This window comes from Triticum dicoccoides, chromosome 1B (assembly GCF_002162155.2).
Source record: "Triticum dicoccoides isolate Atlit2015 ecotype Zavitan chromosome 1B, WEW_v2.0, whole genome shotgun sequence".
NCBI classification, from domain to species: Eukaryota; Viridiplantae; Streptophyta; class Magnoliopsida; order Poales; family Poaceae; genus Triticum; species Triticum dicoccoides.
In genome coordinates this window covers 425,384,692-425,402,912 of record NC_041381.1, presented here as the reverse complement: position 1 = coordinate 425,402,912, position 18,221 = coordinate 425,384,692, and the positions used below count along the sequence as shown (strand labels likewise).

Below are 18,221 nucleotides of genomic sequence, written 5' to 3'. Positions count from 1 at the left end.
CTGAGTGCCATGCTGATGAGCTGATCAATGCTACTCAAGAATCACCCAACCGGTCGACTAGAACGTCAAGACCATTGCTGAGTGCATTGCTGATGAGCTGATCAATGCTACTCAAGGATCACCCGACCGGTCGACTAGAACGTCAAGACCATTGTTGAGTGCCTTGCTGATGAGATGATTGATGCTACTCGAGGATCCCTGGACCGTTCGACTGGCCTTTCTCCCCCAGAAGCTGCATTAAGCAAACAGACAATAATTCGAGGGAAAGGCAAATTTCATTCGAAGATAGACGCAATATGTGAGGTGATAAATCCGGAGTTTCTTAAACCGCAAAATAAAGTGCTCGGGTGTCAGGCCTGAAGAAGTTTTAACGATTACAAATCCACTCGGCATTCCGAGGCAAATAAAAGCGGTGGCAAAATGTTTCTTCGTCACTCGGCGGTGGAAGGACTGGCCGGGTCGCAGAAGCTGTCAAGGTCGATGATATCGGCGATGCGAGTGGCTGCCTCGAGGAAGGTGTCCATGAAGTCGTGGAAGGAATGCTTCTTGGTGTTAGCCACTTTCAGAGCTGCCAGCTTGTCTTCCCTTGCTTCCTTGCAGTGCACTCGGACCAAAGACAAGGCGACGTCAGCACCACAGCGGGCAGAAGATTTCTTCCACTCTTGCACTCGGTCTGTGATCTGATTTAGCCGAGTCATCAAAGACTTGAGGTCTTGGGACATTTCTGCTTGAGGCCAGAGTTCAGCGTCCACTCGGACCATTGCCGCCTTCAGCTGAGCCAGATAGTCGACTGCACCGTCCAAGCGTGATTCCAGTCGAAGCAAGTTCATCGCGACTTCATCTTTCATGGGGCAGTTGATGGGGTCGAGACCTGTCTCGGCCCGTCTGGTTTCAGGCTCGAAGTCTCGACAGAGTTCTGTTCCACCACAACGAACAATGAATGAGTCGACAGTATTGCAAATCCCAGTCGACGATTGTTATCTAACTGAGTAGACATACCTTCCAGCTTTAGGACAAGCTTTGCTGCGAGTTGTTCCAGATGAGACTCTAGCTTGCTGGCCTTGGTCTTGAGACCCTCGACTTCAATGGTGAAATTCTCCTTGTCATTCTTCAGCTGCTCGACTTCATGATTGGCGTCCGAGACAGCCGTCTTCAATGTTGATTCTCATCCTCCAACTTGCTGACTGAAGCCAGCTTCTCGTCCGCAAGCTTCGTCTTCTCACGTGCTTCCTTTTGAGCAGCTGCCAGGTCCAGATCCTTCTGCTCTAGAGCTTCCTTCATCCTCTCTAAAGAAACAACACTCTTCAGACGAGACTAAAGTTGGCGATTTTCACTACGCACATCTGCTTGTGTGAATTCACTCGGTTCAAAGAGACTGAAAGAAAAGCCAGTGCCAAGCATAAAGCTACAAAGCAGACAAGGGGGCCGAGTGATTACCTCCCATGATAGTTGTTTCTTCTTGAGCTTTCTTCAGGTTCTTCTTCGCAAGTTCGAGGTCAAGTTCAACACTGATATGCTTCTTCTTCAAGTCGGTGAGCCGAGCTCCAAGATCACAAGACCTCTGCAGCCAGAAAGACAGACATGTCAGTCGACACATACAGTGAAGGAAAAGATTTACTCTAAGACTACTGCCGAATAAAACATTCAACAGTAGTCTCGGGGACTACACCCACTGGGTGCACTAGGCGTGCCCCCACTGGATCAGATCAGTACTCAGCGAAGAGGTCAAAAAAAAGAGAAGGGATAGAATGATCGAATCTCATTAGACCTCAGTCGGCTGCCAGCAGCCGACCGTGGTCTCGGGGACTACACCCAGTGGGTGCACTCGACGTGCCCCCACTGACTCGGAAAATGCAAAATCAGAGATTACTCAAGTTTTAAACAGGGGAACACCCAGTGGGTGATCAGATTTAAAGCAACGCCCGAAAGTTCAGTCGGAAGTTTACTGACCTGGACATTGGTCTGAAGAGCAGTGCTGGCATTGTAGGCTATCTGGCTAGCTTCATGCATCACTTTCACCTGCTCCATGACAAGATTCGCCTGGCAAAGAGCTTCCCTAGCGGCACTCGGAGAGTCATCCGGAGTTTGATATGTGGCAAAGAGAGAAGGCTCCAGAGGGGCCAAAGTAGTGGCCGGGTCAGACGAGTGGAGTTGCACTGGTCCAGCAGGCGTCTGTGCAGTCGACCCCGACGGACGATCAGTCGTAAACGGGTCAGCAAACGTCACGTTGGTCCGAGCCATCGTCTCAGGTGCCGGTGTCGACTAAGGAATTTGGACTTCGAGTCTCCTCCTGCTCGACCCTCCACTCCTCTTCCTCCTCTCCTGAAGAGGCTCTTCTTCGTCTTCGTCATCGGGAAGCACAACAACATCTTGCGGGGCTACGCAAGAAGAGAAGCACCAAATTTTCAGTCAATCGACCACCCATTCAATTAAACAGGACTGGGTTGAATAGACTTACCAGCTCGTGAGGTGGCTTCTTCATCTTCTGGTGCCTTATCAACATACATGTCAGTAGCAGCAGATGCGGGACTGAGAGGACACAAGAATTAGTCGGCCGGATTGGGAAAACATTCAGTCGACTTGCAAAAACACAAACAAGATACCTACCCTGAGGCAACGGGGACGTCCATCTTGATTCGCGGCAGCGTCTTTCGGGTCTTGGAGGGGGCGACTTTTGGTTGCTTAGCCACCTTCTCCGTCGGCCCCGGAGTCGACGTCCGAGTGCGCTTATGGGTGGTGGCACTCGGAGCCGAACTCTTCACACGACCTCCAGACGGATCGTGTTGCTTCTTGGATCGGCGCTCAGAGCGCGGCGGCGAGTCGACCTCCTCCTCTTTGTCCGACTCCTCGCTCTCCTCATCCTCATCTCCCGGAGACTCCCATTCGCCACTCTCCTCCGCACTGTCCTCCCCCTCCTGGTCCTGCACCAAGGCCTGTTCGCCGTTGGGCATTGAGTACATCTCAGTGAATACCTGCAAAACAAATTGGTCAAAACAAGAATCAGCCAACGCCGAGTGCAGTCGGAGCGCAAACGGAAAACAGTCAGAACAGAGAATGTACCTTGTCGGGTGGGTTGTCGCTTCCGAAAGGGACAACTCTCCTGGACCCTCTGGGGTTATCTTGATTGCCCGTCATACCCTTCAACCACAAGGCCACGGTGTTGGGCGGCACTTCTTCCGGATGGACCCGAGTGGTGTCGCCCGGTCCAGAATACAACCACATCGGGTGGTCACGGGCCTGGAGAGGCTGGATCCGTTAAGCGAGGAACACCTCCAGCAAGTCCAAGCCCGTGACTCCATCGTTGATGAGCTGGACCACTCGGTCCACTAACATCCTCGTCTCCATGGTCTCGGCGGCAGTAACCTTCAGTGGAGCAGGAGTCTGGACACGGTCGAATGAAAAAGGAGGAAGACCAGTCGACTGACCGGGATCGCAACGTCCTAGCAGTAGAACCAGGACGACTGCCAATCCCTGACAGATTCGGGAAGGGTCACAGCAGGGAAAGCACTCCTATTCCTCTTTTGGATACCTAAGCCCCCGCACATCTGGATCACGTGGGTTTTTGAGTCACTCGACTTCGCCTTCTTAACCGATTGAGAATTAATGGTGAAGATATGTTTGAAGAGACCCCAGTGCGGTCGACACCCTAAAAAATTCTCGCACATCGACACGAATGCGGCTAGGTACGTGATGGTATTGGGAGAGAAGTGGTGGAGCTGTGCCCTAAAAAAGTTCAAGAACCCGCGGAAGAAAGGGTGCGAAGGAAGCGAGAAGCCCCAACCGACATGTGTGGCGAGCAAAACACACTCACGCGGTCGAGGCTGTGGCTCCATCTCTCCCTTCGACAGCCTCGCTGCCCCCAGCCCGGACTCCTCCAGCTCGGTCAGATCCTCCTGCCGAATCGAAGACCGGATCCAATCGCCTTGGATCCAGCCTGGCGGCAACCCCGAGCGCGATGACGATCCGCGGCTTGGTTTCTTGCCCTTCGCCGCCCCCGTCGCCTTCTTGGCGCGCTCTAGCGCCGCCATCTTGTCCTTCACCATGGTGGGGAAGCGGTAGCGTCGGAGGCGGAGGCGCTGGATACGGCGGAGGAGCGGAGGAAGAAGAAGAAGAGGCAGGTGTGCACAGTGCAGGCACCCCGGTCCCATCGCCTTATAAAGGCTCACTTCCGAGTGACTGGCGAGTGGGGCTAGGCAATCCCGTCAAATCCTGCTACAGTTGCGCGCAGCGAACATGGCGAAAAAGGCGGCGCGATAATCGAGGCATCTCGGCTCGTCCGGGTCCCTCTTTTTTCGGCGCCCTCCTACCCGCGCGCGCCTCCGAAATTTCGTATCCCGCGGAATCCGGGATTCCCCGCAGGCGATCGCTCCCGAGATCTCACGCTCCCACTCGACACTCGATGCATGAGGCCATCAGTTCAGTCGATGACGTTCTAAATGGGTCAAGGCAACCGAGTCGGCTCCGAAATATCAAGGCGGGCATTCAGTCTAACAAGAAGCACTCGCGGAGACACAAAACACAGGACAGGTCCAACGTCGCCTTACATTCCTATCACACCTTAATCCATTCGTGGGCTACTGACGAGGATACAGATCTGGGGTAGGGTCATAGGCTCGACCTATACGTCCTACCCAAGGTCACTACCTTGGAAGATGAAAAGACCAAGAGTCGACAGAAGAACACTAGTCTCATATGTCGAGTGCAATCCACTCGACAGTCACATCACTCGATGGTGGTTACCTATCGCCACTCGACCACAAGGAAGATCACTCGACCATATTGAAGACCAGTAGTCAGGAGAGCACACAACGGCCAGATATTTATTCCTTAGTCTTCATGAGCATTAAGAGTACTTAATGCTGGCGTTACCAGTAACGCCTCTACTTTATGTACATTAGTTCCCTTGTAATGGAGTGAGGCTGGGGTCCTGGCGCACTCTATATAAGCCACCCCCCTCCTCTGTCACAAGGGTTCGCACCCTCTGTAATCCAACACATATAATCCAATTGACCGCCTCCGGGCACCGAGACGTAGGGCTATTACTTCTTTCGAGAAGGGCCTGAACTCGTAAACATCGTGTGTACACCTTCATCACAGCTAAGATCTTGCCTCTCCATACCTACCCCGCTCTCTACTGTCAGACTTAGAACCACGACACCGGACGCGGGGGCGAACATACATCCAAGGTACCTACCTAACCACCCCCGAGGCTACCCCCAAAAAGTAGCAAGGACTAGTAGCAGGGACTAGCGCAAGTGAAAACGCTGACCAGGTCGACAAACGAGCACCGCTGCGAGCCCTAACCAGCGCGTGACAAACCTACTAAAAACTCCACGCCACCAGCAAGGACAGCAATGGGGAGATCCGCGCGAGATTTACCTTGACGCCGATGAACCGCCTCTTTCCTTCGCCACCGCCCGCACAGAACGACTCCCCGTCTCACTTCGCCTCCTTCGCCGTGACTGCCGCTCTGCACGGCCGCCGATCTCGCTTGCGAAAGTAGCTCCTCCACGGCCGACGAGCCGCGCGGGAGAGCAACTCGAAGCACCGACCACCCCGCGCCGCCGAACCACCCCCGAGAGCCCCGATTTGGACTGCGGCGAGGCGGATTTGGGCAGGCGCGTTGTCGATTTGCGTCGATTTGGGCGAGGAGGAAGGAGAAACCGCCCACACCGCCGAATGGGGGAGAGTGCCGTTGCGGAGAGGTGGAGAAGACACAAATAATGGCAGGGCCCACCACGCGCGACGTTTCGTACCGACCAGGTTCCACCTGGTCGAGATCGCGTCCGATCGCGATGCATCCGACGGCTCTCGCAGGTGTGCTCGGGAATGTTAAAAAGTGCAGCTGCGCTTATTAGAATTTGGGTATAAAGTTTTATAAGCCAGGAACGCCAGCGAGGCAACCGGGCTAAGGTGGGCCCATGCCAAATGGAGTACAGAATTATCGTCGTGGGCCGCAACGTGAAACGGCCGTGAATCGGAGAGTGGTCCGGTGCATGCATGTTTGTGTACGGTCGACACGTGCAAGCAGTTTTTAAGAGTTCGCCGGCCGTCGGTGCCTGCCCCACAGGATTCGGAACTGTACCAGGTCCAGGAGCCACAAATCAGAGGAGCACCCGATGCCCGCTGCCTCCGCGCCATGCACGCAGCACCACCACCCGATGGGAACCCGACGGCTGCACGCCTCCGGCCCGACAGCCCCGGAAAGGCAGGCGCGAAAGAAACGTCCGAGCTACTAGCTGGATTGAAAACGCATGCAAGCGCTCTGGACTCCTACGTGGTCATGTGGAAGGCGAGGCGGCTACGTGCCCGGCTCCTCCTCACAAGCCCAGGGCCCTCCCTCTCCCCGTCCCGTCCCTCTCCCTGCCCCCCTCTACACCTATCCATCCATCTATCGCCTCCGCCCCCGGCGCGCACTGCATGGCTCCGCCACACACACCTCCGCGCGCGCCGTGCACCCGTGCTGCCTCCTCCACGCACCGCTCCATAAGTATCTCCGCCTCCGCTTGCCTTGCCGTGCTTTCCAACGACCACCATATATATTGTGCTTACGTATATCATATGGTATAGCTTATTGCACCTACTACTACACGTCTACACACATATAGCTAGCTCACCTCCGTTCTGCTCTGCCGGCCCAATCCCGGGACGACACAGCAAGCCACCGGTCCTTCTTTCCGGGTATATATATAGCTTCGCATTGGAGGTGGCGGGGCGTGATGAATAACCAGTGCGTGCCGAGCTGGGATCTGGACGAGACGGTTGGCGCGGGGCTCAACCCGGTGTCCACCAGGTCGGCGCAGCGTATGGCGTCTGGAGACAGCGGTCTGACGGGGCCGGTTGCCATGCCCATGCCGGACCAGTACGACGAGGTGGCGGAGCTGACGTGGGAGAAGGGCAACATCTTCTGGCAGGGGCTGCTCAACCGGTCGGTGCCCAAGTACCCGGCCGCGCCGGCGCCGGCGCAGATGCATGCCATCGGCGGCGCGGGTGATCACCGGGAGACGCTCGAGGCAGTGGTGGGCGAGGCGGCCGCTCGTTTGTCGTCTCAGTCGACGTCGCACCTCGGGCAGCCGTTGCCTGCAGCTGTCGCGCCTTGGCTCGGTGTGGGCGCGCCAGCCGACGGGCTCGTGCCGTGCGCGAGGGGTGACGACCAGGCGGAGGGGGGCGTGCGGAGGAAGCGGGCACGGCAGGTCGGCGAGGACGGGCGCGTGTGCGCCAGCCAAGGTAGCGCCGCGCCCGGCCGCGGCGAGAGCTCGCTGCTCACTCTGGAGCCCTGCGGCACCGGCGCTGACGACTTGTGCGGGTTCACGACGACCAACAACTCCACGTCGCTGGACCACGGCTCCCCGGAGACGGAGAACACGAGCTTCGGGGGAGGCGCAAGCGACTCCCGCTGCTTCAGCCGTCGGTCGCAGGCAAGCAAAGCTCTGGGCTAAAAGCCTCACACGTTACCACACACACCCTGCATATGCATGTCTCGATCGTAAGCATCTCGCATGCACGTAGAGTACGTCGATCCAGCTTGTCTTGATCCGTATGGGCTTGCAGATTCCCTATGCTTATGTTTTTTCTTGCGTCTATCTAACCGGTGCATGCGTCTGTTGAGATACAAAAGAGAGACGGGCTGTGCGACGAAGCAGAGAACGTCGTGATCAAGGGGGAAGCTCCAATGAGGTCGTCCATTTCCACTAAGAGGAGCCGGGCTGCTGCCATCCATAACGAATCTGAGCGTGTAAGCAACTACCTCTTCTGCACTGATGCATGACAGTGATTTGTTGCTTACACTTCATACTGGTATTTGTTATATAGTTTTATTACTTATACTAGTACTCGTATTTGGTTATTCGTACTTTTAGTCAATGACATGCATTTTAGGTCTAGCTTCAACCAACTTGAGCAATCAGTGTATTTCTATAAGGGGTATAGAACACGTGCGCATATACAAGTGGTAGCTAAGCTAGTGTGAAATGCAGAATGTGTGGGTTACGCGTGCCTCGCTTGCATACTTCCGCCCAAAGAGAAACCGAGCAACCCAGACTAGTCAACCCGGTTTCCTCGTCTTCAGCGTCAACCGAGCTCAAATTGAGTTGAGATAGTGATCGAGCTAGAAAGTGAATTGATTTTGGACTTGTCATGAGCTAATTGCATAGCAAATTTTGGGGAGGACCTGCACATATCTTCGTAAGCTTGGTGTAGCACTTTCAAAACAATACAGATTCACAACATCCGGATGTCGTTTTGAAACGAGGCAAAAGACTTGTCATTTTCATTGATCAAGGACTTGTTCGGCCTTCCGCCAGCTCCGCGGATATGTGGAGTGCGTATTTTCCAGCTCCACTTTTTCAGCCTGTAGCTCCGCTGGCTCCGCGACCTGACTCTGGAGTGGAGGGATTCCGAACACTCCCTAAGAAGAGAATGAGAAATTGCTCAGATAATTGGCAGAAAACCGAGCTAAAACGGATACAATCCAACCCACGTAACATGGCTTCATCAGTCAACCTGGCCACCGACATGGAACACATAGCTATGAAGAAGAAAAGACATCCGCCGAGGAGTCGCACGCGTCATCATCGTCGTCGATTACCTCTGAACGAGCGACTCCGATTTCACCATAGAGCTACATCAACGAAGGCAACCCGCGAGCAGCTCGACAGAAACCACGATGACACATGCCAACAGATATACACACACACGAACAACCGACAACTCCTACTTTGACGACAAGCTTCGCAAGGGATATATGCAGGACTTGCGCCGACCATGCCCTCCGTAAACGACCACCGAGTGCCTATCATCATCGCCACCTGTACTCGCTCCACCACAGCCCCGGCTTAAAGCAACCAGGCAACCCACAGAAGAGCTCCTCGCACACGCCGGGAAGATCCGACTACCGAAGCCCGAGCCGCGACCCCAAGCTCCTCTCGACGTCATCATCATTGCCAAACAGAAATCAGCATCCCTGAAACGGCCGCCACAACAACCCACGCGGCGAAGATGACGCCGTCCACCGGTCTCCAATTGTAGTTGACTCCGAGATGATGTCTTGGAGGAAGACACATGAAGAAACCTTCATCTCCCGATTATGCGGATATGAGGTTTCCATCTGGAGCCATGACCACGAGGAGAGGGGAGGAACTCCACACAGGAGCAACACTTCCAAGAAAGAGCGTGACACCCGCGCGCATCGCCGTTGCTGGATCCAACAAAAGCGAGAGATAGGATTTCTCCCGGTGAAGCTCGACTACCAACTACCCGAACCGGCCTGCTACGAACCGCCGCCCACTAGTCACCGTAGAGCACCGACAGGAGCACCTCTTGTCAGCTTCCGCCCGCTTAGGCCGTCCTACAAGGTCCCCAGGCCAGTAGCCGCAGTACTCCTGGAACCTAGGCGCACCTGTCGTCCTATGCCATCAAGCCGACCATGTTGGAAAGTCCTAGTCCAGCTGCTCTAGATAGAATTCCTATTATAGATCAAGTCGGTTTGTATCCTACCTAAACTTGTAACTCACGTTGATTGCCATGTACTTGTATATATGTATGACATAATGAGAAGAGAGGGGGGGTGTAATCTTAGCAGCCCCGATTCATATCAGCTTTACATGGTATCAGAGCTGGCTGATAGCCCATCCAGTCCGGCTGGCTCGCTCACTTCCATCAGCCTGCCACCCCTACATCGGTTCCACCAACTCAACCTCCACTCTCCACATCACCAATAGAAGCCGCCACTTCCCTTATCCATCCTCTCCTCCTTCCACATCCATCACCCGCTATGCATGCGCCCGCTACCCCCACACCCACTATGCATGCACCCGCCAGCCCTTTGCTTATGTTCTCGGTACCTGACCCAGCACCTCTTCATCGAACTCGCTCAACAACCGGTCATTTATGACCACCAATTGATCGCCTTAATATTTTTGCCATCGTATCCTCGTCCATACCTCAGAATTATCTCACGGCTCTTCGTGACCCATCATGGCACAGTGCCATGTAAGAAGAGTTTGATGCTCTCACTTTAAATAACACCTGGCCACTTGTTCCTTCTCCTCCAGGTGCAAATATCGTCAGCGGTAAATGGATTTTTCAACACAAATATCATTCTGACGGCTCACTTGCTCGTCATAAAGCTCGTTGGGTAGTCCGTGGTTTTTCCCAACAGCCCAGCGTTGACTATGATGAGACATTTAGCCATGTTGTTAAGCCAGCCACTATACGGTTGGTTCTCTCTGTTGCTCTCTCTTCTTCTTGGCCTACATCAACTCGACGTTAAAAATGCCTTTCTTCACAGTCATCTTCATGAGATCGTCTATAGTCAAGAACCATCTGGTTTCATTGATCCTCGTTATCCTGATTATGTCTGTCGCTTGCATAAATCCTTGTACGGTCTCAAGCAAACTCCTCGAGCACGGTTTCAGTGGTTTGCAACCTATGCTCGTTCTATTGGTTTCGTTGAGTCCAAGTATGATGCCTCCTTGTTTATTCTTCACAAGGGAAACATCACTGCATATTTACTTCTATATGTCGATGACATCATTCTTACTGCCTCCTCTCCTTCTTCTCTCTCATCGATTTATCACTTCCTTTGCTAAAGAATTTGCTATGAAAGATCTTGGACCTCTTCATCACTTTCTCAGAAGTTTTGTATCTCGCACATCTAGTGGCTTACAACTCTCCCTACGACAGTACTATCTCGACTCTCCCGGGCTCGCATGCATGACTGTAATCTTGTTTCTACTCCAGTTGACACGGATGCCAAACTTTCTATCCACCAATGGTTCCCCTGTTTCCGATCCTTCACTGTATCTTAGTCTTGTCGATGCTCTTCGGTATGCCACCCTCACTCGCCCAGATATAGTCTATTATGTTCAACAAGTGTGACTTCATATGCATGATCCTCGCGAACCCCATCTTCTCTTCCTTAAACGTATTCTTAGATATCTAAAAGGCACACTTGACCTTGGTTTGACACTTCATATTTCTTCCTCTCATAAACTCATTGCATATTCAGATGTCGATTGGGTTGGTTGCCCTCACACCAGACGCTTCACTTCCCGGTTTTGCATGTTTTTTGGCGATAATTTCATTTCATGGTCTTCTAGGTGGCAAACTACCATTTCCCGTTCAAGTGTGGAAGCCGAATATCAAGCTGTTGCAGCTGCAGTAGCTGAGTCCTGTTGGGTGCGTCAGTTACTACACGAACTTCAATGCCCAGTCACCAGTGCCACCATTTTGTTCTGCAACAATGTTAGTGTTGTTTACCTTTCTCATAATCCAGTACAACATCGTTGGACCAAACACATCGAGCTTGGCATTCATTTCTTACGTGAGAAGGTTGATGTCAGCGAAGTTCGTGTTCTACATGTTCCATCTTCATCCCAATATGCTGATATTTTCACGAAAGGGCTATTGTCTGCACTCATTCATCAGTTTCGATCCAGTCTTCATGTCGCTTCTCTCCCTAGTTCAGACTGTGGGGGCGTGTTGGAGAGTCCTAGCCCAGTTGCTACAGATAGAATTCCTATTACAGATCAAGTCGGTTTGTATCCTACCTAAACTTGTAACTCACGTTGATTGCCATGTACTTGTGTGTGTGTGTGTGTGTGTGTGTGTGTGTGTGTGTGTGTGTGTGTGTGTGTGTGTGTGTGTGTGTGTGTGACATAATGAGAAGAGAGGAGGCGTGCGATCTTAGCAGCCTCGATTCATATTGGCTTTACAGACCCAACCGGAAGATCGAGGGGCAGCACCTAGATCTTGCCGGGCCGCACCACCAACAGTTGTCGGAGGACACCAAGCACTAGCAGCAGCTTCATCACCGCCCTCATAGCCAACCGAGGCCACTGCCATAGCTTCTAGAACTGCTGCCAGGAATAGGGCGCGAGAGCCCTCACCACTTAAGGAGTAGGGGTGCATCACCACCACGACCAACGCTGACAGCAGCGGCGGCAAGGCAGGCACACACTCAGCCATTCTTTCATGGCTAGGGTTGGACGCCCTGGTGCTGCCAGGGAGTGGCACATATGTTGAGACAACAATGTCTACAAAGAAGGGTTAATGATTTTTACTTATGATCCTGAACATAACGTCCCGGACACAGCCATCGATTCATGACAATTATGCTTGATGAAATCTTCACTGACCCCACAAACCAATACTTATCCTTCTTACCCACTTTGTCTTTACTTGTAAGCATCCGATGTCAACTTTCCAGTCGGTCGTTTCATAAAAAAGAAAATCCTTGGTGATACGAGTAGTCTATCATTTTGATTAAATCATGAAGTCACATAGACCTCCCAATCAAAGACCCGACGTCCCCTCAGTCCAGTAGGAAGGTTCCTTCTTAGCACACATCCTTGTGTGCCAATGTCGGCATCCACATATGCCCATGTCGTGTGTCACGACGGGCCGCACACGACGTGTACATGTCTGCGTCACTCACCCACACAGGCATGTGTAACCGCGAGGGTTGACTCTAATTCCATTTGTAACACTCCGACCACACAACCATTAGTTCTCGGCCGTTATACCTGGCAGGATCTAGACTAGCACCACATACCAACACTAATCTTTGATGTACACTTTATCCTCACTCGTGCGCACCGACATTAACTTCGCAGTCATTCACTCATCCTTAAATTTCTCTAAGCCAAGCATGTTTGACTTTGAGGTTCCATACGAATGGGCTCCTGAAAAAAAGGAATAACTTGTTGATATGAGTAGTCTATCATTTCTATTAAGCAAATATGCCACACTGAAAAATTGAATGTCTACGAGCCATTAGAGTGTGTACGTGAGCATCAAAATGCCTAGCATACGCATGGTGAGTTGTCATAACAAAGTTGTTAATTCAACCTGTTGCGACAAAACCATCGAAGTTAGTGGGAATCGGTGCCTGGGATCTTCATGCGTGCAAGTTAACAATAAAAAATGTTGTAGAACTAAAATCTATCCCTTGTAAATGATTTCTTTGGCATGAGATGCACTCGGGATGTGCATGATGTCAGCGAGGCAAGTCCACAACGATCGGTTAGGATTGCAAGAGGGAGGAGATGCATTGGTGAAGCATGAAGCATAAATATAAGAGGGGGCTAGATGATGGAAATGAAGCAAATATGCCCAAACTAAGAGAGGCAAACGTGGAGTTGGTAGGACAATCGGGTGAAGGTCAAGTCCCCCCTCCCCATTGGTCTTAGGGGGCTTGGGGTGGGCGATCTTCATTTAGGGAGTCCAATGAAAATAACATACATTGTTCTTTTATTTAGTAAGAATGGGGCCTTTTGTTCACCCTGAGACTACCAAAACAATTTTATCTAAATAAGAAAGCGGGAAAAACTAAATGCGCTAGACCATAAATGTTTCATTAGGTAAATGATTATTTTTTTGTTTGGACCTTTTATGTCCATGTGACAAAACTATTTCTTCTCCTTATGCAATACCTGAAATGATTTTTTAATCAAAGGGGTTTCCCCCTACCCCCAACTTTTATTAAAGCCAACACAACAACCATGTCAACGTTTTATGGCTCTCGGTCACAACCAAAATTAGCCGCAACAGAATTATTACACACCCTAAGGAAGGGAAAAGCAACAGTCTTGTAATTGGATACATGAAATAGATCAAAAAGACAAGCCACAAAGGGAAAGTAAATTGATCTATAATCCCTATGAGGAAGCCTGCCAAGCTATCCTCTGTAGCTCTCCACACTGATGATCGAGCAATTTTAGGCATTCGAGTGGCAGAGTAGCTTGAGCATTGATACACGGTACCTTCCATTGTCGAACCAGACCGCCTACCAAACCCACAATGCATTTCACACTTCGCCATTTTCACCCCTAAAAGCAAATTCATTGCGAACACACCATAAGCCCCATAGGGTAGCAGATTTGACTAATGTAATTGCATCAGATTTCTTCTTATATCTCTAGAGAGCATAAGGAATTGAAAGAGCATGGTATAGGAATGTTAAGAATATCATAAATGATCGACCAAACACTTTTTGCAACGGTGCAATCAAAGAAGAGATGTTGTATAGATTAAATTCTTTGGAGAAAACACAAGTAGGATGAGATACAAAACGACATTTAGCTAGGTTGAGATACAAAATGACATTTAGCTAGGTTATCCTAGTCAAACTTTTGTTATGGAGGACCAGTCATAGAAAAACATGTATGTTAGCTGGCACCTTAATTTTCCTAATGTAGTTCTGTAGTTCAGAAGAAATCCCACCAAAGTTAATCATCTTGTGAAAGGATTTAATTGTGTGTATGCCAGATGGCTCAAGTATGCAGATGGGAGTATTGTTGTCACATGACAAAACATCAGCTTTCATCATAGACACCAACTCAATCCATCTATTGAGATGTTGTTCATCCACACACCTTCTAAAGATAAGTATTAAAATCAACCCTTCCAAAACCTGGGCAACAATAGCATCTTGTTGTTGGAAAATTTCAAGAAAATCCTTGTATAAGGTTTTAAGTGAATAGTCAACAATCCATATGTCATGCCAAAAGGCAATACTGTCGCCACTGCCCAATTTCCATTTATAAAAGGTTTTAGCAGCAGAGAACGCTCAACAAACACTTTTATAGAAGGGAGATACCAGACCAGGTTTAGCCCAAAGAATATTGGTTTCTTTGTCACATATTTGAAATTTAAGAGAGTTTCCAATCATTAGATTTACCGTCAAAGAATCTTTTGCTCCCACAGGCGATACTTGTGTTCATCCCCCATGTCACCCCCAAAGAAAAGAGACGTCTCAAAAGTAATGCTCTATAGCCCATTTGGGGAATTTCATAATAGGCATCAAATAAGTGGGGATGCTAGCTATGCAAGTGGCAAGTAAGATTAGTTTGCCCCGGTATGACAGTTCCTGCCAAGCCGACCAGAAATGTTTTTGTTAATTTTGTCAATGATTGGTTGTATATCTTCCCTTATCAATTTTTTGAAGTGCAACGGAACAGCCAAATATTTAAAAGGGAAAGAACCAAACTGACAACAAAAGATCTGGGCAAAACATTAGCCAAGTCTTCCTTAACATGAACAGTATGGAGATCACTTTCATGGAAATTTATTTTCAATCCAGAAAGATTCTCCAAACATGATAAAATCCATTTAAAATTCCAAGCATGTTCCAGACATCCACAAAGAGGATGGTATCATCTGCACGTTGCACACTGACAACACCTCCAGGGATCATATGAGGAAGGATCCCAGAGATCAAGTTATGATGAACAACTTTAGATAACATTTTGGACAAACATCAGCCACCAAATTGAACAACGAGGGGGACAAAGGATCTCCTTATTTAAGCCCTTTGCCCCCAATAAAATGGGCCCATTTGTACCATTAATTCTCACACAAAAAGAACTCTGAAATAAAGTATTATAAATATGTTTAATCCATTTCTCTCCCGAGCCTCTAGAAGGGAGCATTTCCACAAGGAATTCCCAACTCACTTTGTCATAAGCTTTCTTATAATCAAGTTCCAAAACTAAACCACTAGTCCTAGTTCGGTGAATCTCATGTATCACTTCATGGGCCATAACAACACTTTCTAATATAAACCTCCATTTAATACAGGTAGATTGGTTTGGGGAAATAAGTCTGTCACATAAAACAGGTGGTCTAGAGATCATAGCTTTAGTGAAAATCTTAATAGCACAATTACTCAAACTAATAGAACGAAACCTGAATTCAATTAGGAAAAGTCTTTCTTAGATTTCTCTTTTTTCAGTTTTCTTTATCAGATGGAAGTGGTATGTTTGCTTCCTCAAAAAAAGAGAGAGGAAGTGCTATGTTTGTCCTTAAAACAAGAAGATTAAAATGCCTTGTTAGTTAGTTTGCTGATTAACTCAAGGATGACTCCTTGTTGCAGAAAAGAAGGGACAGGATCAACCAGAAGATGCAGACATTGCAAAAGCTCGTCCCCAACTCAAGCAAGGTACTGTATTTCTCGACGGGAATCACCGAACCAGACAATCGAACGTATATCTCCAGATAAATAAACGTCGATTTGCTATTTTCTATTGACGCAGACCGACAAGGCATCGATGCTGGACGAGGTGATCGACCACTTGAAGCAGCTGCAGGCAACGGTGCAGATGATGAACCGGATGAGCAGCATGATGATGCCCATGGCCATGCCGCAGCTAGCCCAGATGTCCGTCATGGCCAACATGGCCCAGATGGCCCAGATGGCGCAGATGGGCCTGGGAATGATGAACATGGCCGGGCCACTCGCGCAGCCCGCCTACCCGGGCCTCACCCAGCCCATGATGCAGGCGTCCACCCCTTTCGTCGCCATGCAGCCCTGGAACGCCGGCGCCGGCGCCGACCGGCAGAAGCAGTCCGCCGCCGTGCCGGACGCCTACTCCGCCTTCCTCGCCTGCCAAGCGGCGCAGCAGAACACGCAGGTACGCACGTAGTCCAAAAATCCAAATCTTCGCGCACTGTTCCCTTCGAACTTCTGATTGATTCTTATGCGGTGGCACGAATCTCTGCTGCAGCAGCAACAGCAAGCTCAACCGAACGGCATGGAGGCGTACAGCAGGATGATGGCCATGTACCAGAAGCTAAGCCAACAGCAGACCCGGCCGGGCAGCTCCAAAGAGTGATCGTACTACGTCGTACAAGCACCTGTACAGCATTTCCCTTTGGACATGAAAATCTGCCGACGCACCAAGGCACCTTAAGCATCGTGTATTTTACACTCAATTGCACATGATTTGTTGTACGTTCTTTTTTGAAACGGATGATTTGTTGTATTAAAATCATTCTAGCTTGTACGTATATCGTTTTGACATCATTTTAGCTTGTATAAGTCACAGCCAACTGGTTACCTGAAGATGTGTTTGTACTGTCAGCCAACTGCTCATGATTTGGAAATTGGACCGGAGAGGTTAACCTCATCCGGCTTTCGATATGCTGTTTGTATCACCTCGCTGACTGGTGGGCCGTCCTTCCTAGCCCGCCGGCAAATGAATGTACCGTCGGAGTTGGAGGCAGCTCAGGTCAGCCAATCATTGCGCAGCCTAACCCACCACCGTCGCCAACCACTCGCCGCTGATCGGATCTTTTTTACTCCCCAACGCTATCGACCTCCATGCAGGCACATCTGCAGATTTGCGTACGCCGCAGAGATATTTTTCCGCGTGGTGTGGCGTGATGGTTCGCTCTCTTGGCATCTCGGTGGAGTTGCTGGACCGCTCGTCCACACTATGCTAACAGTCAGTAGTACTTACGACTGTTAGTGGGAGCACTCTGCTTAGCTTCAACAGTGATACTAATGATGTTATGCTCCGGTGCGTGCCGGTCGGGTAGGAGATGATAATGGAATTCACCGACACACATGCTTAGGCGGATGCGGATCACAACTGGAACTGGTAAGAGCATGGCTAATAGAAACGCCGGCAGTGGATTGGGAGCAGCGGCGTTGTCGCTGGCTTCGGGCTGCAAGCGGGCGAAACTTTCTCGCGTCTTGTGTTGCAGCCGGGCGACTAGCGAAGCGCTCGCTCTCTTCTCTCTCTTGCCTTTACTCTCCTCCAGCTCAGAAATTTGCTGACGTGGGATCCCTTGTAGCCTGCTGAATAGGACTATTATACTTGCTCTAAAGACGACGCCGTACCGGTCGGCATTGGCAAGGTACAGAGGGTACACATCGCCTTTTGACCCCATGGGCCGCACATGCCGCGGACCGCGGGGAAACCAGCTCGATCCGCGGATAGAAAGAGAGGGAAGTGCACGTCCAAAACAAGACCAGTGTCGGCCGGCCAACCCCCACCCCCAGCTGTGGCTCGCCGGCCCGATCCATCCATCGGCGGATCGGATGCCAACTCCAGAGCGCCAGCTTATGTTTCGATTTGACGTCCCTGATGATCACACATCAGGCTGGATCGGATCGGTCGACGCGGCACCGAGGAACAGGAACAGGAGTTATTACTCCTGGCTCAGCATTGCGGTGCCGATTCTGAGCTCCGACGACGGTGAATTGAAGCGGGCCCGGCCCGTGTAGGATAAGAATAAGAACAAGCCAGTGCTGGGGTGGGGATCTGGACCGAACGAGGGAGCCACAATAACTCGTACGGGCAGGGATCGCCAGCATGCAAGCAGCAGCAAGCTGCAAGCAAGCGACGCGGTACAGCTAATGGGATTTGAAGGCCCGGACCCCGGCGGCGGAAGATGGGACGCTTCGTTTGGCCGGACGCTCTTGTATCGCTGCGTGC

General features: G+C 50.6%; 1 protein-coding gene across 2 annotated transcripts; it reads left to right on the top strand.

Moving 5' to 3' along the window:
* The first annotated feature begins 6,415 nt into the window (after positions 1-6,415).
* LOC119339029 (transcription factor UNE10-like) lies at positions 6,416-16,921 on the top strand. Of its 2 annotated transcripts, none has more exons than XM_037611225.1 (5): positions 6,416-7,418; positions 7,619-7,735; positions 15,875-15,940; positions 16,035-16,412; positions 16,509-16,921. In XM_037611225.1, the coding sequence occupies exons 1-5, from the start codon at positions 6,720-6,722 to the stop codon at positions 16,611-16,613; spliced, it is 1,365 nt and encodes a 454-aa protein (XP_037467122.1). In that variant the 5' UTR covers positions 6,416-6,719; the 3' UTR covers positions 16,614-16,921. The 2 variants fall into 2 exon arrangements, with proteins under 2 accessions (XP_037467122.1, XP_037467115.1); XM_037611218.1 differs by having other exon boundaries at positions 6,422-7,418; positions 16,506-16,921.
* Positions 16,922-18,221: the final 1,300 nt, after the last annotated feature.

Excerpts from the sequence above, each read along its gene's own strand:
- LOC119339029 (XM_037611218.1), top strand. The coding sequence starts at position 6,720 with ATGAATAACCAGTGCGTGCCGAGCTGGGATCTGGACGAGACGGTTGGC. Across the intron at positions 7,419-7,618 it reads GCTTCAGCCGTCGGTCGCAG|AGAGACGGGCTGTGCGACGA; the intron begins GCAAGCAAAGCT and ends GAGATACAAAAG. Across the intron at positions 15,941-16,034 it reads TCGTCCCCAACTCAAGCAAG|ACCGACAAGGCATCGATGCT; the intron begins GTACTGTATTTC and ends CTATTGACGCAG.